General features: G+C 45.0%; 5 protein-coding genes across 7 annotated transcripts in view; 1 reads left to right on the top strand and 4 right to left on the bottom strand.

Moving 5' to 3' along the window:
• Window positions 1-21: 21 nt before the first annotated feature.
• On the bottom strand, window positions 22-563 carry LOC132262787 (uncharacterized). Its single transcript, XM_059762199.1, has 2 exons — window positions 195-563; window positions 22-136 (listed from the first exon to the last, which is right to left on the bottom strand). The coding sequence occupies exons 1-2, from the start codon at window positions 438-440 to the stop codon at window positions 35-37; spliced, it is 348 nt and encodes a 115-aa protein (XP_059618182.1). The 5' UTR covers window positions 441-563; the 3' UTR covers window positions 22-34.
• Window positions 564-587: 24 nt separating this feature from the next.
• LOC132262784 (replication termination factor 2) lies at window positions 588-2,656 on the top strand. The gene is made up of 2 exons (XM_059762197.1): window positions 588-774; window positions 840-2,656. Exons 1-2 carry the CDS (start codon window positions 706-708, stop codon window positions 1,632-1,634), a joined length of 864 nt encoding a protein of 287 aa, XP_059618180.1. The 5' UTR covers window positions 588-705; the 3' UTR covers window positions 1,635-2,656.
• A 22-nt stretch (window positions 2,657-2,678) lies between these two features.
• LOC132262783 (zinc finger protein 664) lies at window positions 2,679-4,514 on the bottom strand. The gene is made up of 2 exons (XM_059762196.1): window positions 4,407-4,514; window positions 2,679-3,998 (listed from the first exon to the last, which is right to left on the bottom strand). The coding sequence occupies exon 2, from the start codon at window positions 3,957-3,959 to the stop codon at window positions 2,682-2,684; it is 1,278 nt and encodes a 425-aa protein (XP_059618179.1). The 5' UTR covers window positions 3,960-3,998; window positions 4,407-4,514; the 3' UTR covers window positions 2,679-2,681.
• Window positions 4,515-4,735: 221 nt separating this feature from the next.
• LOC132262779 (protein cappuccino) lies at window positions 4,736-10,816 on the bottom strand. The gene is made up of 7 exons (XM_059762191.1): window positions 10,115-10,816; window positions 9,310-9,699; window positions 8,499-8,702; window positions 7,452-7,615; window positions 5,329-7,090; window positions 4,965-5,262; window positions 4,736-4,903 (listed from the first exon to the last, which is right to left on the bottom strand). Exons 1-7 carry the CDS (start codon window positions 10,605-10,607, stop codon window positions 4,792-4,794), a joined length of 3,423 nt encoding a protein of 1,140 aa, XP_059618174.1. The 5' UTR covers window positions 10,608-10,816; the 3' UTR covers window positions 4,736-4,791.
• A 416-nt stretch (window positions 10,817-11,232) lies between these two features.
• The window catches only part of LOC132262778 (hemicentin-2-like), a 111,356-nt gene continuing 95,161 nt past the window's right edge, over window positions 11,233-27,427 (bottom strand). For 2 of the 3 annotated variants that reach the window (XM_059762188.1, XM_059762187.1), the window contains exons 5-10: window positions 19,267-20,299; window positions 18,349-19,045; window positions 17,801-18,245; window positions 17,327-17,710; window positions 14,555-14,914; window positions 11,233-13,856 (exon numbers count right to left, since the gene is read on the bottom strand). In XM_059762188.1, coding sequence (XP_059618171.1) covers window positions 13,681-13,856; window positions 14,555-14,914; window positions 17,327-17,710; window positions 17,801-18,245; window positions 18,349-19,045; window positions 19,267-20,299 — 3,095 coding nt within the window. In that variant the 3' untranslated portion in view covers window positions 11,233-13,680. Of the gene's footprint in view, window positions 13,857-14,554; window positions 14,915-17,007; window positions 17,038-17,326; window positions 17,711-17,800; window positions 18,246-18,348; window positions 19,046-19,266; window positions 20,300-27,427 lie in introns of those variants that run through there. The other variant, XM_059762189.1, reaches the window with a different exon arrangement.

Here is a 27,427-nt window from a genome sequence, read left to right as displayed (position 1 = left end):
ATCGCTCTGCACAAAGTGTTTATTAAAGATGGTATCAGCGAATGTTGAAGACATTGGAGGCGTTCGTGAGGAACTGAATCATCATGTTGTGGGCCCTCTTGTCGAACTCCTGTCCATCGTCCGGGAACATGATCACCTGTCCAGAGAAAAGTTAGGTTAAGGTTAGATTTATTGGACTTCCTCTGCTGGTTTACCTCGCCGGCGTTGATGGAATCTGGTCGGGTTGGTGTGCCGATAACCTCCACCCACTGCTCGTTGATCCTTCTGTCCAGTGGAGTCCTCAAGGTAATGTTTATCTCGACATTATCCGAGGTTGTACCCTGCATAAACAATGAGGATCCATCGTATTCCTTCACTCTCACCATCACGCCCACAGTTTTCCCCGCATTGAGGCGCACGCCGGCACCATTCACAATACTCCTGGGCAAAGGAAGCTGCATATTTGCTCACGAATTAATGGTTTTCTGAGATTCACTGCCGAATTGCAACAACTCGCGAAAATAATGGAGAATTGCGGGCAATTCGATGAGTTGTGACGTCATGCGTCACCATTCGATGAAATCGATGGAATCATTAGTGCTGTCAAAAATTTCCAGAACCCAAAACAAGAGCTTTGTGCGTGAGAAGAAAAACATCCAAAATCTCTATAAATCGTTCTGTTTCCCATTGAAGTTTAGTGAAAAGAGTCAGTAGAAGTCCTGCAGAATGGGTTGCGATGGTGGAACAATTCCAAGGAGGGATGAACTGGTCAGGACAAAGAAGAAGCCAGAGCAGGTGAGTTGCATATGGTTTTCTTAGTGTTGAGGGCAGTGACTGATGACTTCCTGGTTGCTTTGCAGAAAGACAAGGAATCTGAGATGCAGTTCAGATGGAGGCACTGCGCCCTGACGCAACAGCCCCTGCAGGAGCCCGTGGTGATGTGTGGACTGGGAAGATTGTACTCCAAGCAGAGCGTGATTGAGAATTTGCTGGAGAAGGACAAGATGCCAGAGGCTGCCAACCACATCAAGAGCTTGAAGGACATCAAGCAGCTCACACTGACGCCCAATCCCACCTACACAGATGCTGACAAACAGGAGGGATTGCTGGACGTGCGTTCTGCGCCGTACATTTGCAAGCTCATCGGTCTTGAGATGAGCGGAAAGTTCAGATTTATCGCTTTGTGGGCATGCGGATGCGTGTTTTCTGAGCGCGCTCTGAAGGAGATCAAGAGCAGCGTGTGTTCACTCTGCCAGACGCCCTTCACTGAGGCGGATGTGGTGATTTTGAACGGATCTGACGAGGATATCGAGCACATGAGGGTGAAAATGGAGGCCCGAGTGGCGAGAAGGAAGGCGGAGAAGAAGGAGAAGAGTGACAAGAAGGCCAAGAAGATCCCTGAGGCCACAGAGGCTGGACCATCAACGTCGAAAGTGGAGGAGGCGAAACCCGGCAGCAGCAAAATCGTGAAGGAGCTGAAGAGGAGCAACGACGAGAAGCTCACAGATCCGGCCTTCCTGAAGGCCAAGAAGTCCTACAGCGTGGCGACAGATCCGAAGGCGAGCGACGTCTACAAATCTATCTTCACGTCACATCAGAGCGAGAAGGAGCAAGAGAGAGCGCACTGGGTCACGTACAATCCCTTCTACAACTGATAAGTCTACGGTTTCCTTTAGCTTTCTAGTGAGATTTATTGTACACGTGAAAAATCAATCACTACAAAATGTCATCCGGAGCCTCAGGACGCAATAAAGGAGTCGTATTTTGGTTCACGGCAAATCACAAGACAAAAGAATGCCCCTTAAGTAAATCCTTAAAGCTAACATCCTGTCGGCTGAGAGAGTCTCAAAAATACTGTGGCTTCTATGGCAAAAGACACTTAAAACCGAATGTAAAAGTTGTGAAATTAAAACACAATCCTTTTAAAACTTACAAACTAATCGGTGGAGAAAATTTCCTCACCTTTTCTCAGTGAAAAAAAAATATGGCAAAAAACTATTTGTCTTTCAAGCATTTTCGAATCAACACCTTCAACACTTTGATCAACACTTTTCTTCTTAATCACTATTATTGTGAAAAATACTGCGTGGAAGCTTCTTAAAATGTCTCTCACACTCTAGATCAACTCCTAAAATATATATATATATATAATTCTTTCTCTTCTAAATATATATATATATAAAATCCTCTGCAAATTTGCTTCTCTGTCGTGGAAACTGGCACAAAATCTCTCAAGTACAATTTGTCGGTTTTTTTTTCATACATCAACTTTTCTAAACTAGGGCGTTTCAGCGTTTCCTGCAATATTTCTCCTTAAACTAGTTTTCGATTTTTCAAGGAATTGCTCTCATTCTTCTAGCAAACCTTGTTACATTGAGCATGAGTTGGTATTCTAGGTGAATAAATATGCGCCATCCTTCAATATCTTCAAATTTTGGAATTTTTTCTATGCAAAAAATAAAACCAATAATACAAATCCTTCGGCACTTTTGTCGGCATTGAAGGATCAAGAGATTTTCTCCAACTTTTTGTCCCAAAGATTCGAATTTGAAAGTAATGTGCGATCTTTGGAATATGGTTTCAACCAAAATCTGCGTGCAATTCATGCAGTATAGAACTAATAGAATTCCCAATCATGCTGGACGCACGAGAGCAATCCCTTAAATGACTTTAAAGTGTCCTCACTTCGGGAATTCTCACGGCTAATCCTTAAAGTGACCCCTGAGATGCGTGACGAGATCGTCTGAGTGGTTGAACTGCGAACGGCAAATGGAGCACTGATAGATTTGCGGGTGCGCCTTCACCATGTGCCTGGACATGGCCACGGGGCTGTCGAAGGTGCGCCGGCACTCCGTGCACTCCTCGCCGTGGCGCGCCACGTTGTGCCGGATGGCCATGTGCTTGTTGAAGTAGGCCTGCTGACTGTAGGACTTGCCACACTCGCGACACGTGAAGGGCTTGTCCCTGGCCGAGTGGATCCGCATGTGCACGGACAGACTGGAGGCCTGTGTGAAGGACTTGTCGCACTCCGGGCAGCGGAATGGCTTCTCGCCCGTGTGGATGCGCATGTGGGTGTTCAGGCTGCCGGGCTGCGTGAAGCTCTTCTCGCAGATGCTGCATTGGAAGGGCTTCTCGCCAGTGTGGCACTTCATGTGCTGCACCAGCTCGCTGGCGTGGTGGAAGGCGCGCCGGCAGATGGTGCACTGATACAGCGGCGTCTCCGTGTGCAGGATCATGTGCTCCTGGAGCGTTTGGGCGGCCTTGAAAGTCTTGTCGCAGCGCGGGCACGGAAAGGGCTCCGCCTGGCTGTGCAGGCGCATGTGGAGCACCAGACTGCTGCTGTTGACGAAGCCCTTCTCGCAGATGCTGCACTGGTGCGGCTTCTTTGTGGAGTGCGACCGGATGTGCACCATGAGGCTGCTGGACTGCGTGAAGGCCTTGTCGCACTGCTGGCACTTATACGGCTTCTCGCCACTGTGGATGCGGATGTGTGTGTTGAGGCTGCCGATGTGTGTGAACGTCTTCTCACAGACGCTGCACTGATACGGCTTGTTTTGTGTGTGTGAGCGCACGTGCTTGGCCAGATCGCCGGCGAACTTGAATGATTTCTCACACACGGTGCACTGAAAGAAGCACTCTTGCGTACTGCCAGACTCCAGCTCGTCGGCCGTCTCCCGCGGACGTCCTCTGCCCGGCCCGTGAGCCACACCGTTGCTGGAGCCCGAGGAGTTCTCGTCGCTGCCCTGAAGCAAGTTCAGCTCGGCATCGTCCTGCCTCAGTTCGCAGATGGGCTCCATCAGGGCCAGGTAATCACAGTCATCCTCCAGATCATCGTAGGGCGGATCATCGTGGAAGATCCGCATGTGGTGCGCCAGGTCGGTTGGCAGGTCGAAGTCAGCGTGACAGAAGACACACTGGAACGTCAGATTTGGCGCCATCAGCGCAGCTCCACCGGCTTCCCCCAAGTTCTCCACTTCCATCCCGTTCGCAAACTAAATCATACGCAGAGACAAGAGATCCTGGAACACAATTATAAAAAAATAGAACAATGACCCGAAAGAAAGTATTACTGGGAAATCCGAAGACAGGACGAAACGCGAAACAATCCGCGAATTTGCGCATCGATTGGTGTTGTAAATAATTTAGAGAAGAGGGTGAGACCAGCACCCTAGCTTTAAAATATTGATTTTCTTCATCATCAATCCACCAATAGTAATTATAGAGGGGATGTAATATGAATGAGCTGCGAAGAAGGGAAACCCTTTCGATCGCAAGCACGCAAGGACTCTCCAAGAACAAGTAGAACACTGCCGAGAGATTAGGCACGACGGCCAGCATCTCCCCTGGAGACAAAGAAGATTATACCACGCAAAAAGAGAGCAATGAGGCAAAAGAAAGAATAATGAGACCCACGCTTCTGCCCTTACCTCAAGTGGCGGCCCGCTGCAGTTGAATTTTCGGCCACGGGGCCAAACCGAAAGGCTTCACTGACCACTAAACTCAAAGGGTGGACATCTATCAAGGGTGTGGTGTGGAGAAGAAACAGATAAATACGATAAAAAATGAGATATCGAGTGAAAAATTTGCACACACTTCACGGCAATTTTAAACCATCTTGACAGCAACTCAACAACCTCTTTTCCCGTGAGTGGGCGCTCCAGTCGGCTGCCGGCATGCAAGCGAGAGGGAAGAATTTGAAGAGAAACGCACGCAATGCGTCTACATCTAGGCTAATACTGTGAAAATATATTAGTAACAATTCTACGGGCGAGAGGGGCACAATGTACAGGAGTTTAAATAACAAGGGTGCGACTAACTAGCGAGTTTGCTGGAGAATTTCTGCATGCGATCCTTCAAGCTGCCCGGAACGACTTTCTTGGCCTTGGCTTTAGCCGGCTTGGGTGATGGTTTGGTCTTTTTGAGCCTGGAAGCACAAAGATCCGGAATTATCACAGGATTCCACTGGGAAATTGGGAGCAACTCACAATTCACGCGTCAGATCCTGAATCTCTCGTTTCCAAATGTCTTTGAAATCATTGGAGAATGCGAGCCACATCTCAAAGAATTGCTCGGGCTTTGTGTCGTCCAGCGTGCCCGACTTTGGCGAGAATTTGTAGAACACCATCGTTTTGTTGAACACCCTCTTGCAGTCGCTGACTTCCTTCTTCTGCAACAGCAGACGATCAGTGGCGGCATTCAGGAAAACCTTCATCTTCTCCTCGAAGGGCTGAACGTTCTCCGGAGACGAGGAGTCGATTACGCGCTGAGAAGTTACTTTGCACTCTGAAAAAAGGGCGATTATTTTTCAATAAATTGTGGACTATAATAGTTCGAAATTCTGATAATCACCCTTGAGCTTCTTCTCGAGCCTCTCCAGCTGCTGCGTGAGATCCTCAAAGTCAACTGAGGCGCACACAACCACGTCAGCAGCTTCTGGAATGGGGATCTGCAACTCTGTGAGAGGCGTTCCACTTTTCCTGCGCTCGCCAATGAAGGTCTTCACAATGAAATGCAGCAGTGTGATCTTCGAATCCTTGGACTTGACATCCTTCAGCTTGCCCAGGATCTCTAGACCGAAACCATCCGCTTGACCACGCGTTCGATTCCCGCCATTCATATAGTTGCCCAGCGTGAGGATGATGGAGAAGAGATTCTTGAGATTTTCACTGTCCAACATAAGATTGCAGGTGTCTGTGAAAACACCCATCTTGCGTTCCAGGAGCGTCACTGCCTCGTCGAATTCCGCCTGGAAGACAATGCAGGAGATCCGCTCAGAGCAGGATGAGATGTCTTCCAGACGCAACAGGAACTGCTCAGGCTCATCCAATGGCGACTCATCAGTGGAGGCTTCACGGATTTGAACAAGCTCCTCAGATGTGGCTCTGATGTCCCTAATCACTTGCAATGCCTGCAGACTGATCACCGAAGTGTCGCAATGGCTGATAGCATGCTCAATCTCAGCAAAGTCCGCATGCAGGGATCGCACGAAGATGGCCACGTTCTGGCTCCTCTTGCTGTCGAGAATTTTGATGCTGCGCACTTTTGTTATCTTGGGGGCTTCCTTGGCCTTTGGCACCACAGCTTGTCGCGAAAACAGCTCCGCAAACTCATCCAGATTGTCCAGCTTCATCTCGTCAATCTCTGCCCACAGCAGATTTGAGCCATTCAAACTTAGATCCTCAACGGGTGATTTCGGAGCCACTATGCGTGTCCAGTAGAGTGGTCGCATGGGCTTCGGAGGATTCACGGCGGATTTCCTGAGCGTGTGACTCTGCTGCCATCCGCCGGCCGGAGGGAGGGGAAAGGGAACCGGGCCAGGACCTGCTTTGGCGCCATCGGGGCAACTTGGGGCGAGTGGAGGCGGAGCTGGCGGTGGAGGAGCTGCAGCTCCAGGCGGCATTGGAGGCGGTGGTGGTCCTGGCGGCGGCGGAGGAGGCGGGGGGCCAGCGGCTCCCATTACTGGAGGTGGAGGTGGAGGAGGAGGAGGAACGATTACGCTGGCTTCTCGCTCCCCATTGATTGTGTCCGCGTCTGCGTTGATCTCCTTTTTAGGCTCTTCTGGCTTTGTAACTTCCGGGATGTTCGCCACTGGGGGCGGGGGAGGCAATGGCGGCGGGGGCGGAGCCTCTGCAACGGGACTCGCAAGGGGGCTCTTTGGTGTTGTGGCAGATATGGTGATCTTCTTGAGATGGAGCACTTCGAAGTCCGTCTGCGTTGATTTCTCTTCGCAGATCGGCCGAAAGCCGTTCGCCTGTCCATTTGGGATGAAATGCAGCGATCTCAGCTCGGCGTCGCTGAGATCGCTGGATAAATTCCGACGGATCCGTTTCACGTGTGGCTGAATGTCTTTGGAGATCTTGGGAACCTCATAGACTATCATGTCCGTGACTTGAGGATCTGGGAAGTTTTCCACCAGAGTCTTCATCTCACTGATGCTCTCGCACTGACTAAGGCGGTCTTTGAGCTGCTGAAGACTGTCTGTTGTCTCTTCCTCGCGGACCGTTACAGGCCTATCCAGATGAGGCCACGCCGTGGAGGCGTCCAGACGACCAGGAGTGATGGGAGTTGCGGGAGGGACTTCCGTGTGCGTCCACTGGTACATGAGATTTGTCTGGAAATGAGAGAGAATTTTGAAATAAAAAAATGGTCTTTTCAAGAAATCTAAAAGCCCTTCCTAGTCCACTTCCTGTAGTTTGGGTAATCTGAATTCGTCTTGCAAGATAAGCTTGTCGCGCGTTCGACATGAATTCCAGAGAATCAAAATATTTACCGGATTTTTGTTTGGATTAGCCAGATAAGGAAGGAACTCTTTCTCTATGATTTCATTGCTTATGCTAAGCTCGCAAAATCCCAAAACGACTCTCGATTGGTCGTTATCGCGCTCAATGCTTCACTGGCGAGAGTTGGCGGTTGACTGAGAGCATGGCAGAGGTGGTAAGTGCTGAGGACAGATTTCGAGGTGTGGAACTTACGCGAAAGACCTCCTGAACGGGCGCCAGTCGGTCGGGTATCTGCTTGATGACGCCGGCCATGAGGAGATTTGTGCACGTCTGCAGACAAATGGTGTGGATGTCGTGGTCCGTGAGGTTGGTGTGCGGCTGCACTGATGTCACCAACCAATTCATTAGCATCTGACCTGGAATGAGAGTGAAAGGCGTGAGGCGAGAGCGAGCAACGGAACGCAAGGGAGACTAACATGGATCGATGGGCGCGAGAGCGAGACGCCTCGCGTGCAGATGCTTGGCGGCCTGGCGGAGGCGCAGCCGAAGCACCATGGGACCGGAAGTGGCCGGACATGCACAGTGAACACTGTGGATGGGCCAGCAGAGTACCGAAGCGCACTGATAGCAAACAACCTTCAGCGATACGCATGCGGGAAGCACGAGTACGCCGCGCTTCTTTGCGCGCCATTCTAGGCCCTGCTTAGGCACCCACACTAGGCACTGTTGGCGCCAAAAGCGCCGAAATTGGCGAAGAATGGCCAGCGCGACGCGACAAGAGAGCAAGAGATTCTTCGAATGCCATGGAACAACGACTAGAAACTTCCGGATGAGGATGATTTTGTGGTCTTTCATCGTTTGGCTATTTTCACTGAACTGGCGACGTGGGCGATTTTGCGAGGAAGTCAAGAAAATTCTCTCAAAACACCACCAAAGGAGAAGCAGTTGCAAGGATGAGGTGTACACTTAAGTCCACAACACAACTTGGAAAAGTATCGAAAAGGTTTTATGAGTATGAGGAAGTCAAGATTGCGAGAGACTGTTTGAGTGGCTTTTGCCGATTTTTGAACATCTTACTTCAATTTTCAAGGGATTGTGATGTACATTATGAAGACACAACACTACTTCCCTTGGTCCCATGGTAAATTTATCAATTGAGCATCGTCACTCTTTGTCTGACTATCTTATCGCACTAAGATAACATGGTCAAAAGCATTGGATCACACTCCAAAGTCTCTCGAGAAACTGACTCACTTCTTCTCGGGGAAACGCAACTGTGAGTGGCTCTTCCGTTCTTACCTTCAAACTTCTCGTAGACGCCAAAGTTGAGCTTCTCGGGCACGATGGGGGCTTTCTTCTCGGGCTGCTGCTGCTGGCGTTCAGCCGAGATCAGGGAGGCCACTTTCTTGAGCACACTCCCGTCCGAGGGGCTTCGCGGCGTGGGCGGCAGGGGCACATCTCGCGGACTGACGTCGGCCTCCAGGCCGTTCTGGCTCGGAGTGGCTGCAAGATAAGGCGTGTCGTGAGTAAATCTCTGTCGCTTCAGGCACTCGAGGAGTGGCAATAAATTACGCGGATTTTACAATCTAATCGCCGCAGGGCTTCAATAGAGTTTCTTTGTTCTTATTTGTTACTCCGAAGATTGTGAAAAGATGTTTTTTTTTAGAAATGATACGATTCCACTTACTAGAACACAAAATTTTTCTAAATAAGAATTAAATTTTTGATTTCTTCTTAATTTTCTTTTCAATTTCTTTTCGAGGGCAAGTAAAGGTTTTAATCCCAAGTTTCAGACGAATAATGCTTTTTTAAAGTCATTCTCATCATTTTCTTTAAAGAAAATCGCGTGGAATATGTTTAACAATAAACTTTTATAGCTGTTATATTTAATTCAGGGTCTCTGACGAATTTTCGAAAATTTGTAGAATTTTATCATCACAACAAAGCTTTTCTCTCACTGCTGAAGAGTGGCAGTGTTTAATTAAAAGCCCACACATTGGCTCTGTACATCGTAATCTCCCCCAAAGCAGCTGGCAAACACGAGATTGAGGACGTCACTGACTTATCACTTGTCCAGAGGTGCGATAAGGAGAAACGGATTGCTACTCACGTAAATTGCTGTCGCTAAATTTGGCCAGATTGTCCATCAATTCCACTCTCTTGACGCGCGACACGCTGAAGAGCGACCCGCCGAGGCGCTCCTCCTCGCTGCTCCCTTTCCGCAAGCGCTCCTGGGCCATCTCGCCGAGCACGTTGATGGGGCTCAAGCGCGCCACTGAGAGCTTCGCTAGTGTGCTGCGACTCACGAGGGCGTTCAGGAAGGGACCGCGGGCATCCTGCGTGGAGTCACAGACATCCTCCTCGCTGTAGTAGCACTGATTGAACTCCGCCGTGAAGCCCAGCGGCGTCTGGGCGTCCGTGAAGATGGAGTCTGAACTGGAAGAGGTTGTCTGTTCGCGCACCACCACGAAACTCCCGCAATTCGATGTGGTTTCTCGCACTGAAAGTGAGAATATAAATTGTTGAGCGGTGAAGTTTATCATATTCTTCCAATTATATTGTATAAATATGAAATTTTAGAATCAAAGTGTGGTTAAACTGCACTTTACAAAATCTCGCAATGGACACGCACACTTCACAATATGTAGAAGTGATGCCAATTTATCCGCACTTTACCTTCGAAATTTCGCACTAAATTCTACACAAAATCATCTCTCTTCTCCATCACAATCTCCCTCACATTTCACTGATTTTCTTGTGCTCTGCGTGCAGATGATCTTCAATCGCGTGTGACTCGAAGAGCGAAAGCACAAAGAAAGTCAACTGGAGTCTCTCTTTCCAGGAAGAACTGGTTCCCATGCCTCTTTGTCTGCAGATGGGTCAACAAGTGTGTGCATTTTGAGCTGGAAACTCACCTGCCTGTCCTCTGTCCACACTCTGCGCCTTCTTCCACGAGTCCGTGACGAGGAGGATGGATTTGTCCTGCACTGGCGCTTGACTTCCGGCCCGCGTGACGGCAGAATTGTAACTGAGAAGGTCGTCATCCAAGAGCACCGAACAATCAGCCGGAGCTGGTTTCTCCTGTCTTTCACTCGAGGTCAACGACACGTGCTCACTGATGGATTTACGCGGCTGAACCTCCAATTGTGCCTCATTCGCCTCACAATTCCCATTGTTCGTCAACTCTGGCACCGCTTGAGACGCTGCTGACTGCTCAGCTTGGCCTCTGAAGTACGTGGAGTCCGCCGACTTGAATTTCCTCCTGTGGCCCCCAATTAGGATGCCCTGCACTTCAGGCTCGCCCTTGGGCTCCTTCGTGGGTGTCTTCTTGCCCCCGAAGCGCATGAAGCTCTTGGCCTTCACCATCTTGCCCGCAGGCTTGTCCGGCACAGCCTGAGAGTTTCCCATCTTGGGATTCTGCCTTCACACGTGCGGCCTCTGGGATTTCCCGCCAAAAAGCACAAGATCACCGACTCACTCTGTAGTTTTTTACATTTTTCACAAGCACTTTTTTGGCAATTTTCCTCCTCAGAGGACGGCTGAGACTGACGGAGGGGTTCCGTGGCTCCTGCGCACTGCCGCTGTCCAGCGGAGAGTCTCCAAAACTGGGGCAGTGTTTTCTCGACGGGCCACTCGAACGTGGTCAGCGAGGAATCCCTGTTATCACTCGCAGGATTAACGGAATTTTTGTCAAATCTCAGGGTGTGTTTGTAATTCAGTCGCTATCAAGAGGGCACAGTTTATGCCATTGATGGAAAGAGTGAAAGGGCGAAGAAGTTCATGTGTACATAAGTTTTCATCTAAATGAGCTAGAAGCTGGGAATAATACCATTCGCTATGGATTATGAAAGAAGTTCAGATCAACAATATGGAGATTACACGACCAATCTTTTATTAAACATTTACAAAATACATTGTGTGCAAACAACTTTGACGGTCTGCGATGAAAGCACGGGTTGCAGAAGCTCTCTCAGCTTATTTAAACGCTTCGGTGCGTGTGAAAGAAAAACAGACATTAATTAAATCATACTTTTATTTATCTCAAATTCCTGTACACTTTAATTAAAATTATAATTCTTTCACTATCTCGATAAAATCTTCAATTTTTTTTTCTCCTTACTCGTGTCATCGTGATAATATTTACAATATTTAATGATAATATTAAATATTTTCCTCTCACGTATAGTTTTTCTCATCTCTTAACCTATCTTCCATTTTTTTTAATAGATAAATGCTGCTTCGTGACCTTAGATTAATACAAAGGTATATTCCATTCATCTTCAGCTGTATTTTAGACTCGATCACAGAAATATCTTGTGTGCATATTTCTATGAGAAAACCGATAATTTTTGCCCTATCTACACACATATCTCTCACATTCTCTCCTCATGCAAATAGCCTATGATCGTGAATATCCTTAATTACAATTAGAGAATATTTTCAAAAATGATTTTTTTGGGAACATTTTTTGCTCTGTCTCAAGTAACATTTAGATCTCTTTTTTTACCCCTTCTCTGAAAAATATATACGCTATATTTATCCATATATAAATCACCATCATTATGGACACAAAATTTATTAGATTTTTGCGGAAAAAGATGACGGATTGAGAGCGCGTGTGCTTCGAAATGTTGATTTGGAGGCCCAAATGAAATTTGTGCGAGATCATAGCTTATAAAAAATATACTATTATACCTATTATGATTTACTATATTACAATTTTCCAGCTGTTCAGTGTTGAGTAGCGCCACAATTTGATCGATTTGGTTGATAAAGTCCAGAGTTTGGAGTGAAGAAGCACACTTTCAATGTCCCTTGAGCAAATATTCCCTCTGCTAAGCTCAGTTACTCATGTTGGACTTGTTTTTCATTATTCTTTAAGTACAATTGCCGCAGAAAAAAAAACAATTTAAAGAGAAGAAATTGAAATAATCAACAATTACATTCGAAGCATAATAATTCTTATAAAATAAGCATAATATAATACGTAAAAATTATCCCAGAGAATCTATAAATGATTCTCTAATGCACTTTAAAAACTATCCCACTTTTGTTCTATCATCAAAATCATTTAATATCTATTTGGATAAACAAATTGTTGAAAATGCGATTTGGCACTATATCGACGTGAAATCTCTATCATTTTCTGTACACAAAGCGAAGATGAGAAAATAGTGAAATGATGAATGACTTGAAATAATGACTCTTGCTTTTCTTTGAGTGCAAAATGGTTCGTGTCTCTGGACGCGTGTCTCCACTGTGTTTGCTTGAAACTCTCTTATGAAACGGTGAAAGCTTTTACAAAAGTGCTCTCTTGTCCATGAAGAAAAATTCTCTATGTTATCACATAAAGGCGTGCATTCAATATTTCATATCTGTGTGTGTGCTTTTCCGCTGATAAATATGATTTCATTCCATGATGAAGAATGAGCCACGGAGAGATAGACACTTTCCTAACAATACCACAATTCATCGTTACAATTACAGCTTCTCGCTCGCAAGTTTCTCATAGCAGAATCATCCGGAGATGGTAAGAGGGATCGGACTGGAAAGTGGGTGGGAAATTCGGACTGAGAGGGGGAAATACGATAAGAAATGAATTTTTCTCTCAACAATATTTACTGTTGAGTTGAGCAAAAGAAGGGAGTTTTCTTGAGAGGATTTAATGGCTTTTCTCATACTTCCGATACTCTTTTTTAATACCCTTTTTCGCGTTTTTTTGTCCTTATAAGTAGCCTTACAAGTTTTCTCTATGTACAAATACACTTATTGGTGTTTTTTCAGATTTTTCACACACTCCTTGTCAAGAATGTGCTAAATTGTGAATTAAATAAAGAGGCTAAAGAGGCGGCCAATTAACATAAGTAGAGACAATTAAACAAGATATCTTAGAAGAAAACATATCAATAACTTAGTCAATATCATGGCAATTACGTGAGAGATTCAACAGATTTCTTCCTTATCACTATTGCTCATTGGATATTCGGATTTTTTCCTCAAAATTTTCTCTCACTTGCAATTTCTTTTAAAAGTAGTTATAAAAAAACATAAAAAACCATCACGGCGGGCAGAAATATTTGTACAATATTATCTAATTCAATTTCTCTTTTCCTTCCAATCGTCTCACGTCTCAGTAAAAATATTGTCTTAACTAAAAGAGAGGGGAAATTTCTTAAAAAATACTAAATCATTATCAAATCTTCATGATTTTTGTGTTGAGCTGTTGTCAACATGTCTCTATGCAAGATTGCAGCACTTTCACGTCCTTTTGCGTTTTTAAACTACAAGCTGTCCACAGTTTTTCTTCTCCTTCGTTTCTCTTCTTTCACTTTGTCACTAAGGGCACAGTTTTGCGAACGTAGCAATTAGGCCATTGTCATCCGCCCTCCAGTGCGTTTCAGTCCAGCGAGGGCGTCCGGATGGGGCCACCGATCAGCCGTTACAGGCACGTGCCGTCCGCAAAACGCACCCTTGGCGTGTCTCAGACAATTATCTCCCGGATCACACGGCGATTCCGCGAGTTGGGCGTCGAGTAGCCACTCTCCAGGCTCTCGTCATAGCTCAGCGACATGTGCTGCGGAGGCGGCTTCGCGTCCTCCGGCTCCATCTGTTCCATGTACGGATCCGGCAGACCACTCACGTCATGATAGGGTGAGTCTGGAAGAAAAACAAGAACATTAGAGTTTCCTAGGTTACCGACCATAATTATATTCGAGGTACATCCAGAGGAATGACATTTTCCTGAAATGTTCGTGGATTCATGTAAAACATGAACTTTAGGAGTACCTTAAGAAAACGTTTGTTGTTTTAACAGATTTTCAATGCTCGACATTTTCCCAAGCCTTTCAAAGAATTGAATGCAAGTGTGCAGTAAAAACTTGAGTTGAAATTAGCATTCATGGAAAACATCTCATTTTACATCATTCTTTTTATGTTTGGCTGTTGCATAATAATGATGTTACCTATAGTGAAATGTAATTTGTGCCAGTTAATAAATAATTTCACATATTGGCGAAGAGGTGACCCAATGATATTATTGGTATTAAAATAAGCATAATTTATTCACTTGCTCTCATGAATTAATTTACAATATTGATTTCCAATGCTCTTTATGATATTTCACAACATTTCGCGACAAATGTGGGTCACAATTAAAAGCCTGTATTACATGATACGAGCTTATAAAATTTGTGATACTCATTATAATCATTGGACTTAATGAGGGGCTTTCCAATGAGGTTAGTCAAGTTTTGACGTTAAAAATACAGAAATTCCTATCAAGGATCAAAACTTTGATTTCAGTATTCTAAACGCATTCTTATATTCACGGGGTTTATCCCAGGGAAAAGACCTACCTAAGTGCTGATCTAGTCGCTTCTTTGGCTTGTGCACCGCCGCGTAGGGATCGCTGCAGTACTCCTGCCGCGACGGGTTCTGGCTGTTGCGGACATTGTGGTAGTCGTCGCCGTGCTGGCTGGGAGTGGTCGTCAAGTGTGGGTACGGCGCATAATCGTCCACGGCGCCATAGCCGCCATGTGTGAGCGGATCGTAACCGTAGGACGGCTGACGCTCGACAAAGTTGTGCGACGGCACAAGATTGGCAGTATTGCTGGCCGCCGCGCTCATCTTCATCTGCCACAGTGAGTCCTGGGAGTTGACGCTGCCGCCGTTGTTGGAGTTGGAATAGCTGTTGTCCATGTAGCCGATGTTCACCCCTGCATGAGGCAAAAAGAGCAGCGTGAGTTTAAAACTACTGAGAGCGAGTCAGTTTGCAGAGGACAAATATTTGTGTACAAGCAAGGGAGACTTTTCATGTGTGCCAGGACATTTTTCCGCGAATCTCTTATCCCGGGCACGTGGGAATTTCGCTCGCTCCACTCAGGAAAAAATGCTGCACTATCTTACTGGATCTCCGTGTGAACTGTGCAGCATAACCCAGGGACACATTGTGGAGTTTAGTCACACAATTGGGCGGAATGGGAGATGCATTCTCTCTTGTGTGTGTGTTTGTGGTGTCTTGCTTTGCCCTTCCCTCAGAATCGGGGATGCGAGATGGCATAAATTTCTGTAGGAAACCACAAGCTGCAGTTTACATAGTGCTCTCCGCCCGCTGCCAAGATGGAGAGGAGAAGGTGCCAAAGGGCTGACTAAGCCCTTCTGTGGTGGAAAGGGAAAATAGGCGAACACTTGAGAGAATCGCAGGAAAAAGGCTCAAATGAACTTTTTCACTTTTCACTCTTTCTTCCTTCCAGTCCAGACAAAGCCTCGAGACTATATAGTTTCGGGATGTTGGAATTGCAAGGACGTAGGGAAGTAGAGGAAAAGTGGAGCACTTGCAGTCTAGACAAAACATTTTGCAGTTTTTTCAGATTATTTCTCAGCTAATCCAACAAACTGAAATATTTTGTGCATGGAATATAATGTTTAAATCTCTAATACCCCTAATTCAATTGAATAGCCTAGAAAAATATTTCGCAGAAGCAGGTTTAATTCTATATACACAGTTGTGCTAATGATTCATTACTTAGTGTTTTTTTTCTATTCTCGGCGTCTTTAAGATTTCTTTAAAATCTCGCTACGCCCATGCGGACCCGGGAGACTTTGTCTGCCATGAATTGTTCACGTAACAGACTCTAAGTCGATGTGGTCGAGAGTTCCCAACCCAGCAAGAACATGACCATCGTCTCGTCCCATTCGAGGTACTTCTAAATTGGACTTCTCCCTTTCCTCTGAACTTCCTCCGAAGCTCTGGAGACCTGGATCCCGGACCAGAGAACACATGTGCCACTGCAGCGACAGAAATTGAGGGGATTTGGGTGAAAATTTCAGGTATCCAAAAGGGGAAAGTTACTGCGAAAGGCTTCATGCTTAATTCCTAAGAGGAAACAATTGTATTTTCAGGTTGCAGAACAAGGAGCTTTTGCAATCTATTAAACTAACAATGCTCTACTATTTCCTTTATGAAATTCGACACAAAATTATTGAAGGTCCTAAAATTCACAAAGAGAGAGAAATAATCTTTATTTTACGAAATCATGATACTTGAATTCCAAAGTCCTCTTTCATCGAAAATTAAAGGAATAAAATATGTTGCCACATACTATTTCCAATGATCAACAATTACCAGGATAAATGATATTCTATAAAATAAATAATAAAGCTAATTTGAGACTGCAAAAACTGCATGTGAAAACCATATGAATTTTCCCAATTAGGCGTTGATTAAATTTCCAATGAATTGTGCAACAAATTTTATACAAAATACCTCGTTTTCCACACTGAATATGCGGAAAAATTGTTAATTAACAATCAATGTAATTGAAAATCAGTCAAATTCGGCTCTTTTTTGCAGTGTTGTGGGAATATTTCATGTAACATTTTATTGCACGCGTGGATCCTCTTGCATAATGTCTCGGGATGAGAAAAGCAGGAAGAAAATGGTCACGGAGCCCTTGAATGACTGCCACAGAGCTACCAGTGGCTAGTCTGGCATTCAGAATGGATAATCGTGGTCAATTTCCGGAATTGCATGCATTATAAAAAGTCTCCTTTAACAACTTTCAATCCCCATCTCGATTCCCAGGGTGAATTTTCGCTCGTTTCTTCGTTGCGTGGGCGGAAAGCGGAAACTCAATTTGGTTGGATTATTTATTTTGGGTCGCCGGTGTGGATTATGTATGCAATAATTTGCAATTTATGCTCCACTTTGAGAATTCACATGGGCCACAATTAAAATTCAGCATGCAGTAAACGTCTCTACATCGGCACTATAAACAGGAATTTATTTGCCAATGTGCTCTCTCTTTACCTGTCGAATGGAGAGGTGCGCTACCTAGTCCTGGGCATTTAAGTGCGTTTCATAGCAAGAAGCATGTGTGAGAAGAAATTAACCCATTTTTAGCCACAACTTGTCGCTCATCTCGAGTCCAAACAGCGGAAAATCCCCTCTCATTTGCCATTGAGATTACATTGGTTGTAATTCACGTGTGAAATTCGCTAAGCTCGAAGCATATTTGAAATTTCCAGCTTACAAAGTTTAATTCGTTCAGCAATTCAGGGATTTTCCGCGATGTGCTCACTATAAATTCACTCCTTCATTAGGAAATATTATTCTACCCAAAACTTACATTCATTGCCTGGAATTGTGTGTCCTGGAACCTGAAGACCGGCATTGGGATGGTAGCCGTAGCCATTCTGTGTCGCGTATACAGCGTTCTTCTGGTCCTCCATGGCCAGGGCCAAGTCCATCGAGTGCTCTAAGGCTTTGTTTTCAAGCCCACTGGCTGGATAATACGGTGGCGGCGCCTGATTCTGCTGAGCCACGATTGACGGACGGACAGAGTCCATTTCGTAATCCTTCGCTGCGGCGCTCTTCTTCGACTGATTCCTCTTGCAGCGACAGAACATGAGCAGAAGACCCACAAACAGTGCGAATACCACGCAGGAAACGATGATGGCAATTAATGTTGGAGTGGCAATGGCAGTTTGCTGTTCGATGTAGGATGGTCCAACTAATAATGGAAAGGACATTGATAAGCACTCTGTGTGTATTTTGCTTGAGAACCCAATATAATCTGACGAAAATTAAGCCTTCTACTTACTTTTGGCTTCAGTGTAATCTCCGCAGTGCTCAAAATCTTGCCTCAGACACAGCTTCACTCTCACTTTGGGCTGAAACTCGTCGCTGAGCGCCAGAGGTAGATCATCGTCACCAGACATTCCGCCTCCTCCCAAGGACCTGCCTGTTGTGCTTCTTCTAGGCGTCACTAGATGTTCAATAACTGTCTCTTTGTACGTGGGAGCGCTCCCAGAGACTTGCAGTGGGATGTTTTCGACAACCTGCCAGGCCGGCTGCAGCGTGTCCCCATTAACAACTGACTCCACGATGGCAGAGACTGACAAGCACGTGGCGCCCACGTTGATGGTCAAGACGCGTGTGTTGGGGTCGAAGGTGACGTGAAGAGGAGGTGGGATTTTGCTCACTTTCGTGGTCGTTGTAATTTCGTTCGAGTACTCTGAGTTTCCCTTCGTGTTGAGTGCTTTCACCTGTTTTCAAACACAACACAGAAATGAATTGGATTGCATGGCTCGCTAGGAGTTTGAGTAATTGACTCATTGTTCAACTTCTTGTCACTTTATGTGAACTTACCTTGAAGACATAGCGCTGGTGCTGCTCCAGAGGTGTCACACTGCACGGGATGTCGCGATGGCAGTCAAATTCCATCCAGTCAGATGAACTGCTCGCCATGGAGCCGCAATCGCCCATTACCTGATCATCCTGAACCGCGGCAACCTTCCTGTACGACACGAAGAACTTGGTATTGCTGAGGCCACCATCGAAGCCGGGATCCCACAAGAGACTGGCGTAGTTCGGGCCAACGTCCGCCGCCTGGAGATTGATGGGCTTCTCAGGTGGGCCTTTGGGCTGCAGTCTGATTGTCACGCGGATGGTTTCCAAGGAATTCGCCACGCGGCAGTGATAATCGCCATAGTCCTCATGACCGAGTCTATGGATCTTCAGGACCGAAGTGTACACATCGTTATTGTCCGTTGTGGTGTTGATCTCATAGTGTCCATCGGCAGACATGGAGAGCGGGGCGGGATGATTTGAGAATTGCCACTGGAATTCGGGTTTGGGATAAGCCTGAACCTTGCACACCACCTCAGCCGTCTCCCTGATGTCATATGCCACCTTATTGTATTGGTGAAGAACGATGGGTTCGTGCTCAATGCGCAGATGCATGCTAGAATTGGCCGTGCTGACTTCATTCTCAAACAAACACGTGTACAGACCACGATCACCCGGGATCAGTTGGTTCTCATTGGGTCGTGATCGTCCATGGAATCTGGAACAAAGTTAAGGAATATTCTTTTGACTTCTTTTTCTCACAAAATCACTAAATTCTCACAAACATTCTCTACTAATTGCTATGATTCTTGAAATGTGATCACTTTATCGATAACATCAGACCAGAATGAAATTCCGCGACTGAGCAAACTCATGTGGGATCATTAATAATTCATAAAAAGCAGACAATGATTCACGCTTCGGGAATTAGAGTCTCACCTTAGCGTGCTGTGAACGGTGACCATTCCATTGGGACCCTCAACTGGATCTGTCATAACTTCGTACAAGTTGGGTTCAGGTGTGATCTCCTTGCCGTTCTTCAGCCAGATGATCTCGGGTCTGGGCTTTCCCTTGGCACTGCACGTCACGTTGTAGTTGTAGTCTCCAACGCGCTTTGTCATGTGCTGTTGCAGCTTGGCCAAGAATTGCGGCGGTTGATGAACTTCCAGGACAATTGTGGCCATGTCTCCATGTCCAAGCTCATTGGCGGCGTGGCAGTGATATCTGCCCTCGCTGCCAAGATGCGCTCTTGGGATGACGTACTGAGAGCCCTGCGCGAGGACAGTTTGTGGCGAGACTTCTCCTTCGATGTCGCGGAACCAGCGGAACTGCGGTACAGGCCATCCTGGCGGATTGGCGCTGCACGTGAGAGTGACGCCATTTCCAACGTGCACCACTGGCTTGCTGGGCGTGATAAATGCCCGTCCGGGTCGGTGACGAACTAGAAGAGCCACCGTTGCATTTCCGATCCTCTCGAGTCGCTTCCCGCCATGTGGCATCAAAATGTTGACCGCTCGGCAAATGTAAGTTCCTGCATTCTCAGCTTTTACATCCCTCAACGTGAGTATATCGCCGGTGAATCTGAACTCAGGACTGCCCTCCTTCAGCCACTCGATTGTCACTGGGGGCGGATTGGAAGTCACATTGCAGCGAATGTTGACAGTCTCGCGCTCCTCAGCCTCGCGTGTCTTGGACTCAATCACCACAACTGGCGGATACAGAACGTCCAGAATCATCTCCTGCTCGCCGACGCGTCCTAAGCCATTGTCCGCTGAGCAGGCGTATTTTCCAGCGTCCTGCACAGACACTCGGTGAATCGTGTGAGTCATCGAGGAGCTGATAAATCTGCCATTTCGCGTCCATCGTACTGTGCTCACTTTGGGCTTGGCATCCACAAAGCACTCAAGTTTCGCCGTTGAGTCGCGCTCCACCCGTAAGGGATTTTCCGGACCAACCTCCACGCGTGGGTAGTCTGAGGAAGAGAAAACCAGGGCGTTTAGTATGGTAATTCGCAAAATGCTTAACAGAATGCCATGGAGATTTATTCATTGAGAAAGAAAAAGAGAGGGAGAGAGAATCTGTTCAATCAAATCTGGGATTGCAATGATCTGAATTATTCCAATAATTCAAATTCCACCCTTTTCATTGACTATTGATTGATCGGGATTTTCAAGGCGGAGAAATTCTGATGCTAAGTGTAATTTTATCCAGTAGGTAAATGCGTAGAAAAGAAAGTGCGCAAAAAAATTTATGTCTTCTTTTGAAACCAATAATATCTCTGCACTTTTCTTTAAGAGGTTCATCATGAAGGAAGTAAATGCGCTCAGATTTAGGTTACCCTCCCTTGGCATGGCTGAAATACTTCATACGTTATTCATTTAAATGCTTCAAACTTTTCAGCCCTAAATACCATTGGTTTTAGAGGAATTCCGCGAAATATGCGATTTTTCTCTAATTAACGCAATTGGATCATGCTTTATTATTGAAGAGTCCTTTCAAAATGCTCTTCAGGTCTTTGAGCTCACCCACGGTTGAGTTGCAGCGGAGGTGTGTGTACACATTCCTCATCCACTTAGTGTATTTGCCAATCGTGGCCGAAAGCGCAAAGCTCTCGCCTGAAACCACCTCATCCAGCTTATTTTAGCACGCCTTTCTCTTACTCCCGGCCTTATTTGCGTGGAAAGCGGAGCAGCTTGAAGTGCTTTTTTCTCGGCGCTTTCAAAGGCTCAAGGGACAATTTGCTCCATGGAAATCGGTGCATTGAAGAGTCCATTGTCACCTCGTGCGGATGGTCAAATAACCCAATTTCAATTGATCCATCAGCGACGATATGGTTCCCTTTGTCTGGGATCATTTGCATGGGAATTGGGTGTGCCAAACCCCGAAATAATTCAACCATGTGGGGAATTTTGTAGCCCAGCGAAGCGCTGATTGAGCATCTTCTTGCTCAATTGTATGTAGATCTCTTGTGTTTACATTTTGTAACACAGCAGACACTGATTCTTTCAATTTAATGCAAGTCACAGAATGGGGGAAATTCAACGCAATGGGGCATCGAACTGAGAAAAGATCTTATTTTAAACTTTACGTAACAATATATGGTGTCAGAAGTGGGAAGATGATGTATTGCATGAAGAAAAGGGTTGTTCTGGCCTGGTCATTTTCAAAAATGTGGCAATATAGGAGCTAAATTCTGGCAATAAAATGCCACTTGGCAGCCTCTTTAGCGTGCAAAAGACGCGGATAATGCATGTTGGCATCGTGAATGGGAGCGTATGCTAATGCGCACTCCTCACTGTTTGGGTTCTGTTGAATTTTCCCGGACGTGAAAATAGCCTCGGCGCTCGCAAGACGATCAACAATTGAGATTTCCTCTCGAGTTCATTTCGAGCGCGATGCTCCTCACTACAAATAAACACGTCAATTCTTTTCTCAAGCAATTAATCCCAGAAGTCGCCGTGTGTGTTCTGAGTCTATAAGAAGTCGACATGTCCGGAAATTTATATGTTTTGAGAAGTCAATGGGGTTTACGAACTGCTGTTCAGTGTTTCACTGACTGGAGAGATAAATAAATACAGCGCGCGAACTAAAATCCAAATTCTCTTTCTCTCTCTCTCTCTGATTTTGATTCTATCAAAGGGAAAATGCGATGGTTTTTCCAACTCCACTCCAGACTCGTGGTGATGTGTACGTACAACCATAAATTCCTGGGCCATCGTCGAGAGAAGAGAGATATTAAATTAATGTAGTGGAGATGGTGAAATTTTTCTCCTGAAGCACCGCAACTCTTCTTTTTCTCCATCGTCATTCTTCCCCTCCTGGCCAAGTCATTTTTCATCACATGTCTCGTAAATAATTTTATAGTGTTCCCCGTGTTTCGAGGTACAAAGAAAAAACTGTGCGGTTGCACTTCATATCTCCGGAATGGATCATTTTCTATGATGAAGGCGAGAATAGAGTGGATTTCTCAATTGTCGACGCTTAAAAGTATTTGCCAGATTTCTAATTTGAATACTGCTTTGTGTTTTCATCGCCAGTTCTTTTTTTCTATATGATTAGGAAGGATAAGTTTTTAAACAAATCTGTTGCAGTGGAACAATGTAGTATATTTACAAGGAAACTGCTCATTGTTTAGTCGTCAATTTTACAGCATTTGGAATACGCAGAGTACACAATATAAAATTTAAAGTTCATTTTAAATTCTGTTACTCTAGTAAACTGACACAATAAATCCAACCCTCAAAACCGCGCTAGAGAGTAAATACTGCACTCACTCGTGGTGCGATGAATGATGAAAGCGTTTGCTGATAGATTTATGTGGCAAGTGACAATTTGGTATCGTCATCATGGGAAGTGTAATCAGAGAGTGGAAAATTTGGTCATGAGAAGGAAAAAAGCCACTCAGAAGAAGTCTAATGAGTTTATGAGGAATCACTGTATAAATCTCTGTCGTTGGATGATTGGTCGGGTGAAATTTCCGCCCGTGAAGAATGAGACTCACGTGTTGTTCAGGGTCGCGGTGAGGAACATCTAATGACCATCGCGTGTAGAAAATATCATAGATTTCTTACGCCATGCAAGATCAATCCCAAGAATTGAGTCCTGCTTTTTGTCAGCGAGAAAAGAAAATTGTGAGCGCAGTGGATGTAATTTAAGAAAACTTGTTAAGTCATTAGATCACATATTAAAGCCCCATCTTCATGTCCGTGATTGGTGAATTCTTTTCATCGACATCTTCAGGGCCTGTAATTGGTTTATTTCTTCATTTTCAATTCATCTTCATCAGTAGCGCGATGAGTTTTTTCCTCATCTCTGGCATGATCCAAGAGAATCTCTTTGCGGTCCTCCAGAATCGTGCCCTCTCGCGTGTAATTAGTCCCCATCGAAATGTAGTCCAATAGTTTCTCAGATGAGTTTTTGTGCGATGGAAAGTGATGAGGAAAAAATCCATTAGAGATATTACATGAAATCCAAGTGGAGGCAATGTCGAAAGCACTGCTTGAGGAGAGAATGTGGTGTGTAAATTAATTACATTGACTGAATCATCTGCCTGTGGTCTCTTCATAATCACCCATTTTCCGCCCATGGAACTCGAGAGCTTTTGCTATATTCTTGATGGGGAAATTTTTCGAAAAATTTGCCATATTTTCACAGTGAGTGCGACTCTCACTCCTTGTCATTAATTGCCAATTAAAACTGTTAAGAGTGGCGGAAATTATTTCTCTACCCACCACAGAGGGAGCTTTTGTGAATATTTCTCACTATATATTGTACTCGGCTCCCAACATATTCCAATTAAAAGTTGCTGTTCTTTGCCGCGCGCATAAGAAAACGCCTTCGAGATGGTGAAAATGCAGAGCGCGTATTCTGAGAAACTCCACTTAATGAGTCTGTCATATAAAGATTCTTGTGCAAAATTCTCCATGAGTTTAATTAGGAAAAAGTCATTCTTTTTTGCAGATATGAAATCTTCAGTGAAAATTTCATGATTGAAGAAAACCTGTCGGTGAGCAGAGAGGCTGTTTTGGAGGCAGGCCCAGCACGAAATTCGACGGCAAAAGAGCCACATCATTTGATGGATTTCTCGTGGGCACAAGAATCGATCCTCGCGGTCGCCAAAGTGACCGACGGAGCGTATCGAATGGATACGAATTGGTCTCCATTCGGAGCTGCTGCCGTTTCACTTTTTGACTTCTGCGGCTTTTGTGGTCTTTTGCTGATTCATTTACATAAATGAGTTCAAACACGTCGTCTTGTCAATATTTGTTCAAGGGGCAGCACACGTTCTTCTCTTGCTCAGCATCATGGCCCTTTTTTCTCCTCTCTGCTTCTATATACATTGTGGACAAAAGAGTCAGTCTTCTCAGGGGAATCTGAAGGGAGTTTTTTTTCCCACCTTCAATTGCAGCCATTGTTTCACGGGAGGAACTCCATCATGGCAAGAGTTCAACTCCTAATCCGAGAGCAATTGCAGTTGATTTGATGCACTTTGGCTGTCAATCGTGTAAAAATGCAGCCACGTGCGACGGATGAATGGTTTTAATTAATAGTTTATGCCCATTGTAGGTACAACACACACAGACACACACTCCTTCGCTCAGAGAAAATTGCATTCTCCTCGGCACAGTGCAGAATTGAGAGAACCTCCTCCTGCCCAGCTTGTCCCCCGGCGCGGCCCACGTCTAAATGGGCATTTTACTTCAGTATCACCCGTCATTACAGCTCCCCAAACACCGTTGATCTCGGCGCGTTCTACTTTGGCGCTTTAAGCCGCAAACTCGCCTGGCTTCTTGGACTCCACGCCGGAGTGCAATGAACTGTGTCTTGTGCCATGGAGCAGCCACTTTTCGCAAGCGCTCGCTTCTTATTCAACTTCCACACTCCATTGTGGCAATAAAATTGGAGATTCATGTTTCAGTTCCAAGTGGGACGCGAGAGACGCTGGCAGAGATGAAGTGAGAGATGCTGATAACGAAGAGAGGCAAGAAATAAAGCAGGGCAATGGTCTCTTTTTTTGCCTCCTTGCCATGGGCTTCCTTCGGACGAAGAGAAGGTGTTTGCCTCACTCCATGGCAAGAGAGACGCAAACTGAGGAAATTCATAAAGATTTGCACTTATAACTTTTAACATGCAGAGATTACAATCGCACTAAAAAGTGGTTGTGAAACGTTGTTAATCTGGACAAGAAAAGCAGCATAAAATCCATTGATTAGTCGCAGAATTCATAAACATTGTCGCATTTTACATAAAGGATTGAGAATGCAGCATTTCCACTTACTCTATTAATAGCATGTATATGAATTAAATTTCCCCATGATGTAATAAAGCATATTTCAGTAGATCCAGGAGAGAGTAGCACTTTTCTAAAGACGCACAACTTATCTTAATAGGTATAGTTAAGGAAAATTGGCCGAGAAGTTTTGCACAAAATACGAGTCAATAGGAGCGAAATGGTGAAAGAGGAGAGAGAGATATATCTGGCGAAAATGGAGTAATAGCAAGTTGCAATTTGGTGCAATTTATCGAACTAGATCTTGCAGTGCTTTTAGCGTTCCAACCAATTTTCAGCGCCATGGAAATGTTGAGTGGGCGTTCTTGCCGATTGCGAGACTTTCGCAGTATTTGGCTCAACATATGACTTGGTACATTCGGTGGGGCATTAAGTATGAAAGAGAGTGCATTTCCCCCAATCTTCGGGCCCATTTGATGCATCCACCACATGGACTTTTTGCCATTTCGCCTCGTGTATATAAATGTCGAAAATGATTGCGGAAGGAAGAGGCAGAAAAAGCCCATAGCCAGATTTGATATATTGAGTCAGAAAATAGCCAGAATTGAAATGAGAAAAACCACTGGCAATCGCTAAATCCATTTCTTCGTCATATCTCTTCAACACTCATGCCCTTTGATGTTTCTCTCGGCGAGGCGTACGATGAAAAAATTTAACTGTTTATTCTTGTAAATGTCTTCAACTGCCACATCAAGTTGGAGAAGAAAGAGCCCACGAAAAGTGCTGGAAATTAAATACAGTCATGTAATGAGGAGAAGTGGCACAGGCAAATAAAAGAGACACGATGATTGCGCTCGTGTTAATCACTGCCGGATTTTAATCTACAAGTTGAGGAGAGGAAAAAAGCGTCTGACTCACACCAACCTCAAGCTTTATGGCATTTTTACTGAGTGGAACAACTGCTTTAAACCATTTTGCAATTTGCATTAATTTTTCCCTCTGTCGCGGTCATTTTCCTTTGTCACCACGCAATGTCTCCATCCTCTTGTCCAGTTGAGCCCTCACTTCTCATGGCGGAATTGTGCTTTTCATGACTGAATGTAAAGTAGATAAAACGCTCAAAAAGCTTCCGGAAATGCATCAATTTCAAAGAAAGCCTTTTCATGCTTCGATTGGAGCCTCTGCTGTGGCAAGTGTACATCACAATGCAGTGAAAACCTCACCCTTGAACGTCCCTCTCGAGAGCACTCTTAAAGTGGGTGGGATAAAAATGAGCACTGGGAGAAGGAGTCTTGAATATAATTTCATTTCCTGCCTCTGTTAGTCCTTGTCATGTTGGCGTTGTCTAATTTGCCAGGAAAAGCGAAATTTCCCCCCTTTTCACCCCCTCAGCATGGTGTGCATAAAATTAATGTTGGGAAACAGTGGAGCAAAAAAAGTGCGGAGAGGATGACAAGCGCTCTGGTAAAAGTTTATGTGTTAGAAAATGAGAAACATCCTCCTTATTCATTTTCCATCGCGCTAGAGGCGAGGAAAGGGATACGGGGCAACTGTGAATCTACACTCATATTGCCGGAAAATCCCCTTTTCCTGCCTTTTAATTTCTCTGCTTCTCGTGCTTGACGGAGGCAAAAAGTGTCGCATCTCCCACTTATAATTATCACTGAAACTCTCTCTCCCTCTCATGCTATGCAAATCCACTGAACAATGCTCAGCAGTTCCACTATACAATAAATACCATTACCAATTAATATCTCACCCGCCGTGAAACCATAGAATGTATGAAAATGCAAAAGCACAGAGCAACTGATATTTCCCTATGACGATCACATTTCTCGCAACACTTCCACTTTGAGTGCTTTTATGCATGAAATGATGTTCGAAAGGACGCGAAAAGCAAACACACTCAAGTTTAATTGCAAAATTAATTGCATTAATATTTTCAACGGTGGGATAGATGTAACAACAAGTCACTTTTGGTACTTTTCAGAGCTTACATTATAAGCGCTCTCTATCTCTCTCTCACTCTCACTCTTCAACCCCATTCGCACGAGGGAGGAATGTTTCAGGGAAATTGAGGCAACTTTTCACAACAATAATATTTACATGAACAGCACGAGATCCTAATTGAATAATGAGCATATGGCCAGAGAAAGGAATGCAACGAGAGCGTGAAATTCTGAGTATTCTTCAGGTTGGACCTCAGCATGGATTGACTATATACCAAATTATTTGGAACTGAAACCTATAAAAGGTTTCTATCACTAAATTGAACTTTAGTTGTTTGATATCGCTCATAAATTGAGGCAAATGAGAACGTTCGAGTGAAGCTTCCTTGCATGAATAGTGTTTAATTGGATTTATTATAGT

Source organism: Phlebotomus argentipes, unplaced genomic scaffold (assembly GCF_947086385.1).
Source record: "Phlebotomus argentipes unplaced genomic scaffold, Phlebotomus argentipes genome assembly contig_15, whole genome shotgun sequence".
Classification (NCBI taxonomy): Eukaryota; Metazoa; Arthropoda; class Insecta; order Diptera; family Psychodidae; genus Phlebotomus; species Phlebotomus argentipes.
This window is presented reverse-complemented; position numbering and strand designations above follow the sequence as displayed.

Excerpts from the sequence above, each read along its gene's own strand:
- LOC132262783 (XM_059762196.1), bottom strand. The coding sequence starts at position 3,959 with ATGGAAGTGGAGAACTTGGGGGAAGCCGGTGGAGCTGCGCTGATGGCG.
- LOC132262787 (XM_059762199.1), bottom strand. The coding sequence starts at position 440 with ATGCAGCTTCCTTTGCCCAGGAGTATTGTGAATGGTGCCGGCGTGCGC. Across the intron at positions 137-194 it reads ATTCCATCAACGCCGGCGAG|GTGATCATGTTCCCGGACGA; the intron begins GTAAACCAGCAG and ends TTCTCTGGACAG.
- LOC132262779 (XM_059762191.1), bottom strand. The coding sequence starts at position 10,607 with ATGGGAAACTCTCAGGCTGTGCCGGACAAGCCTGCGGGCAAGATGGTG. Across the intron at positions 9,700-10,114 it reads TGTGGACAGAGGACAGGCAG|TGCGAGAAACCACATCGAAT; the intron begins GTGAGTTTCCAG and ends TCTCACTTTCAG. Across the intron at positions 4,904-4,964 it reads CAGGATCTGACGCGTGAATT|GCTCAAAAAGACCAAACCAT; the intron begins GTGAGTTGCTCC and ends TTGTGCTTCCAG.
- LOC132262784 (XM_059762197.1), top strand. The coding sequence starts at position 706 with ATGGGTTGCGATGGTGGAACAATTCCAAGGAGGGATGAACTGGTCAGG. Across the intron at positions 775-839 it reads CAAAGAAGAAGCCAGAGCAG|AAAGACAAGGAATCTGAGAT; the intron begins GTGAGTTGCATA and ends GTTGCTTTGCAG.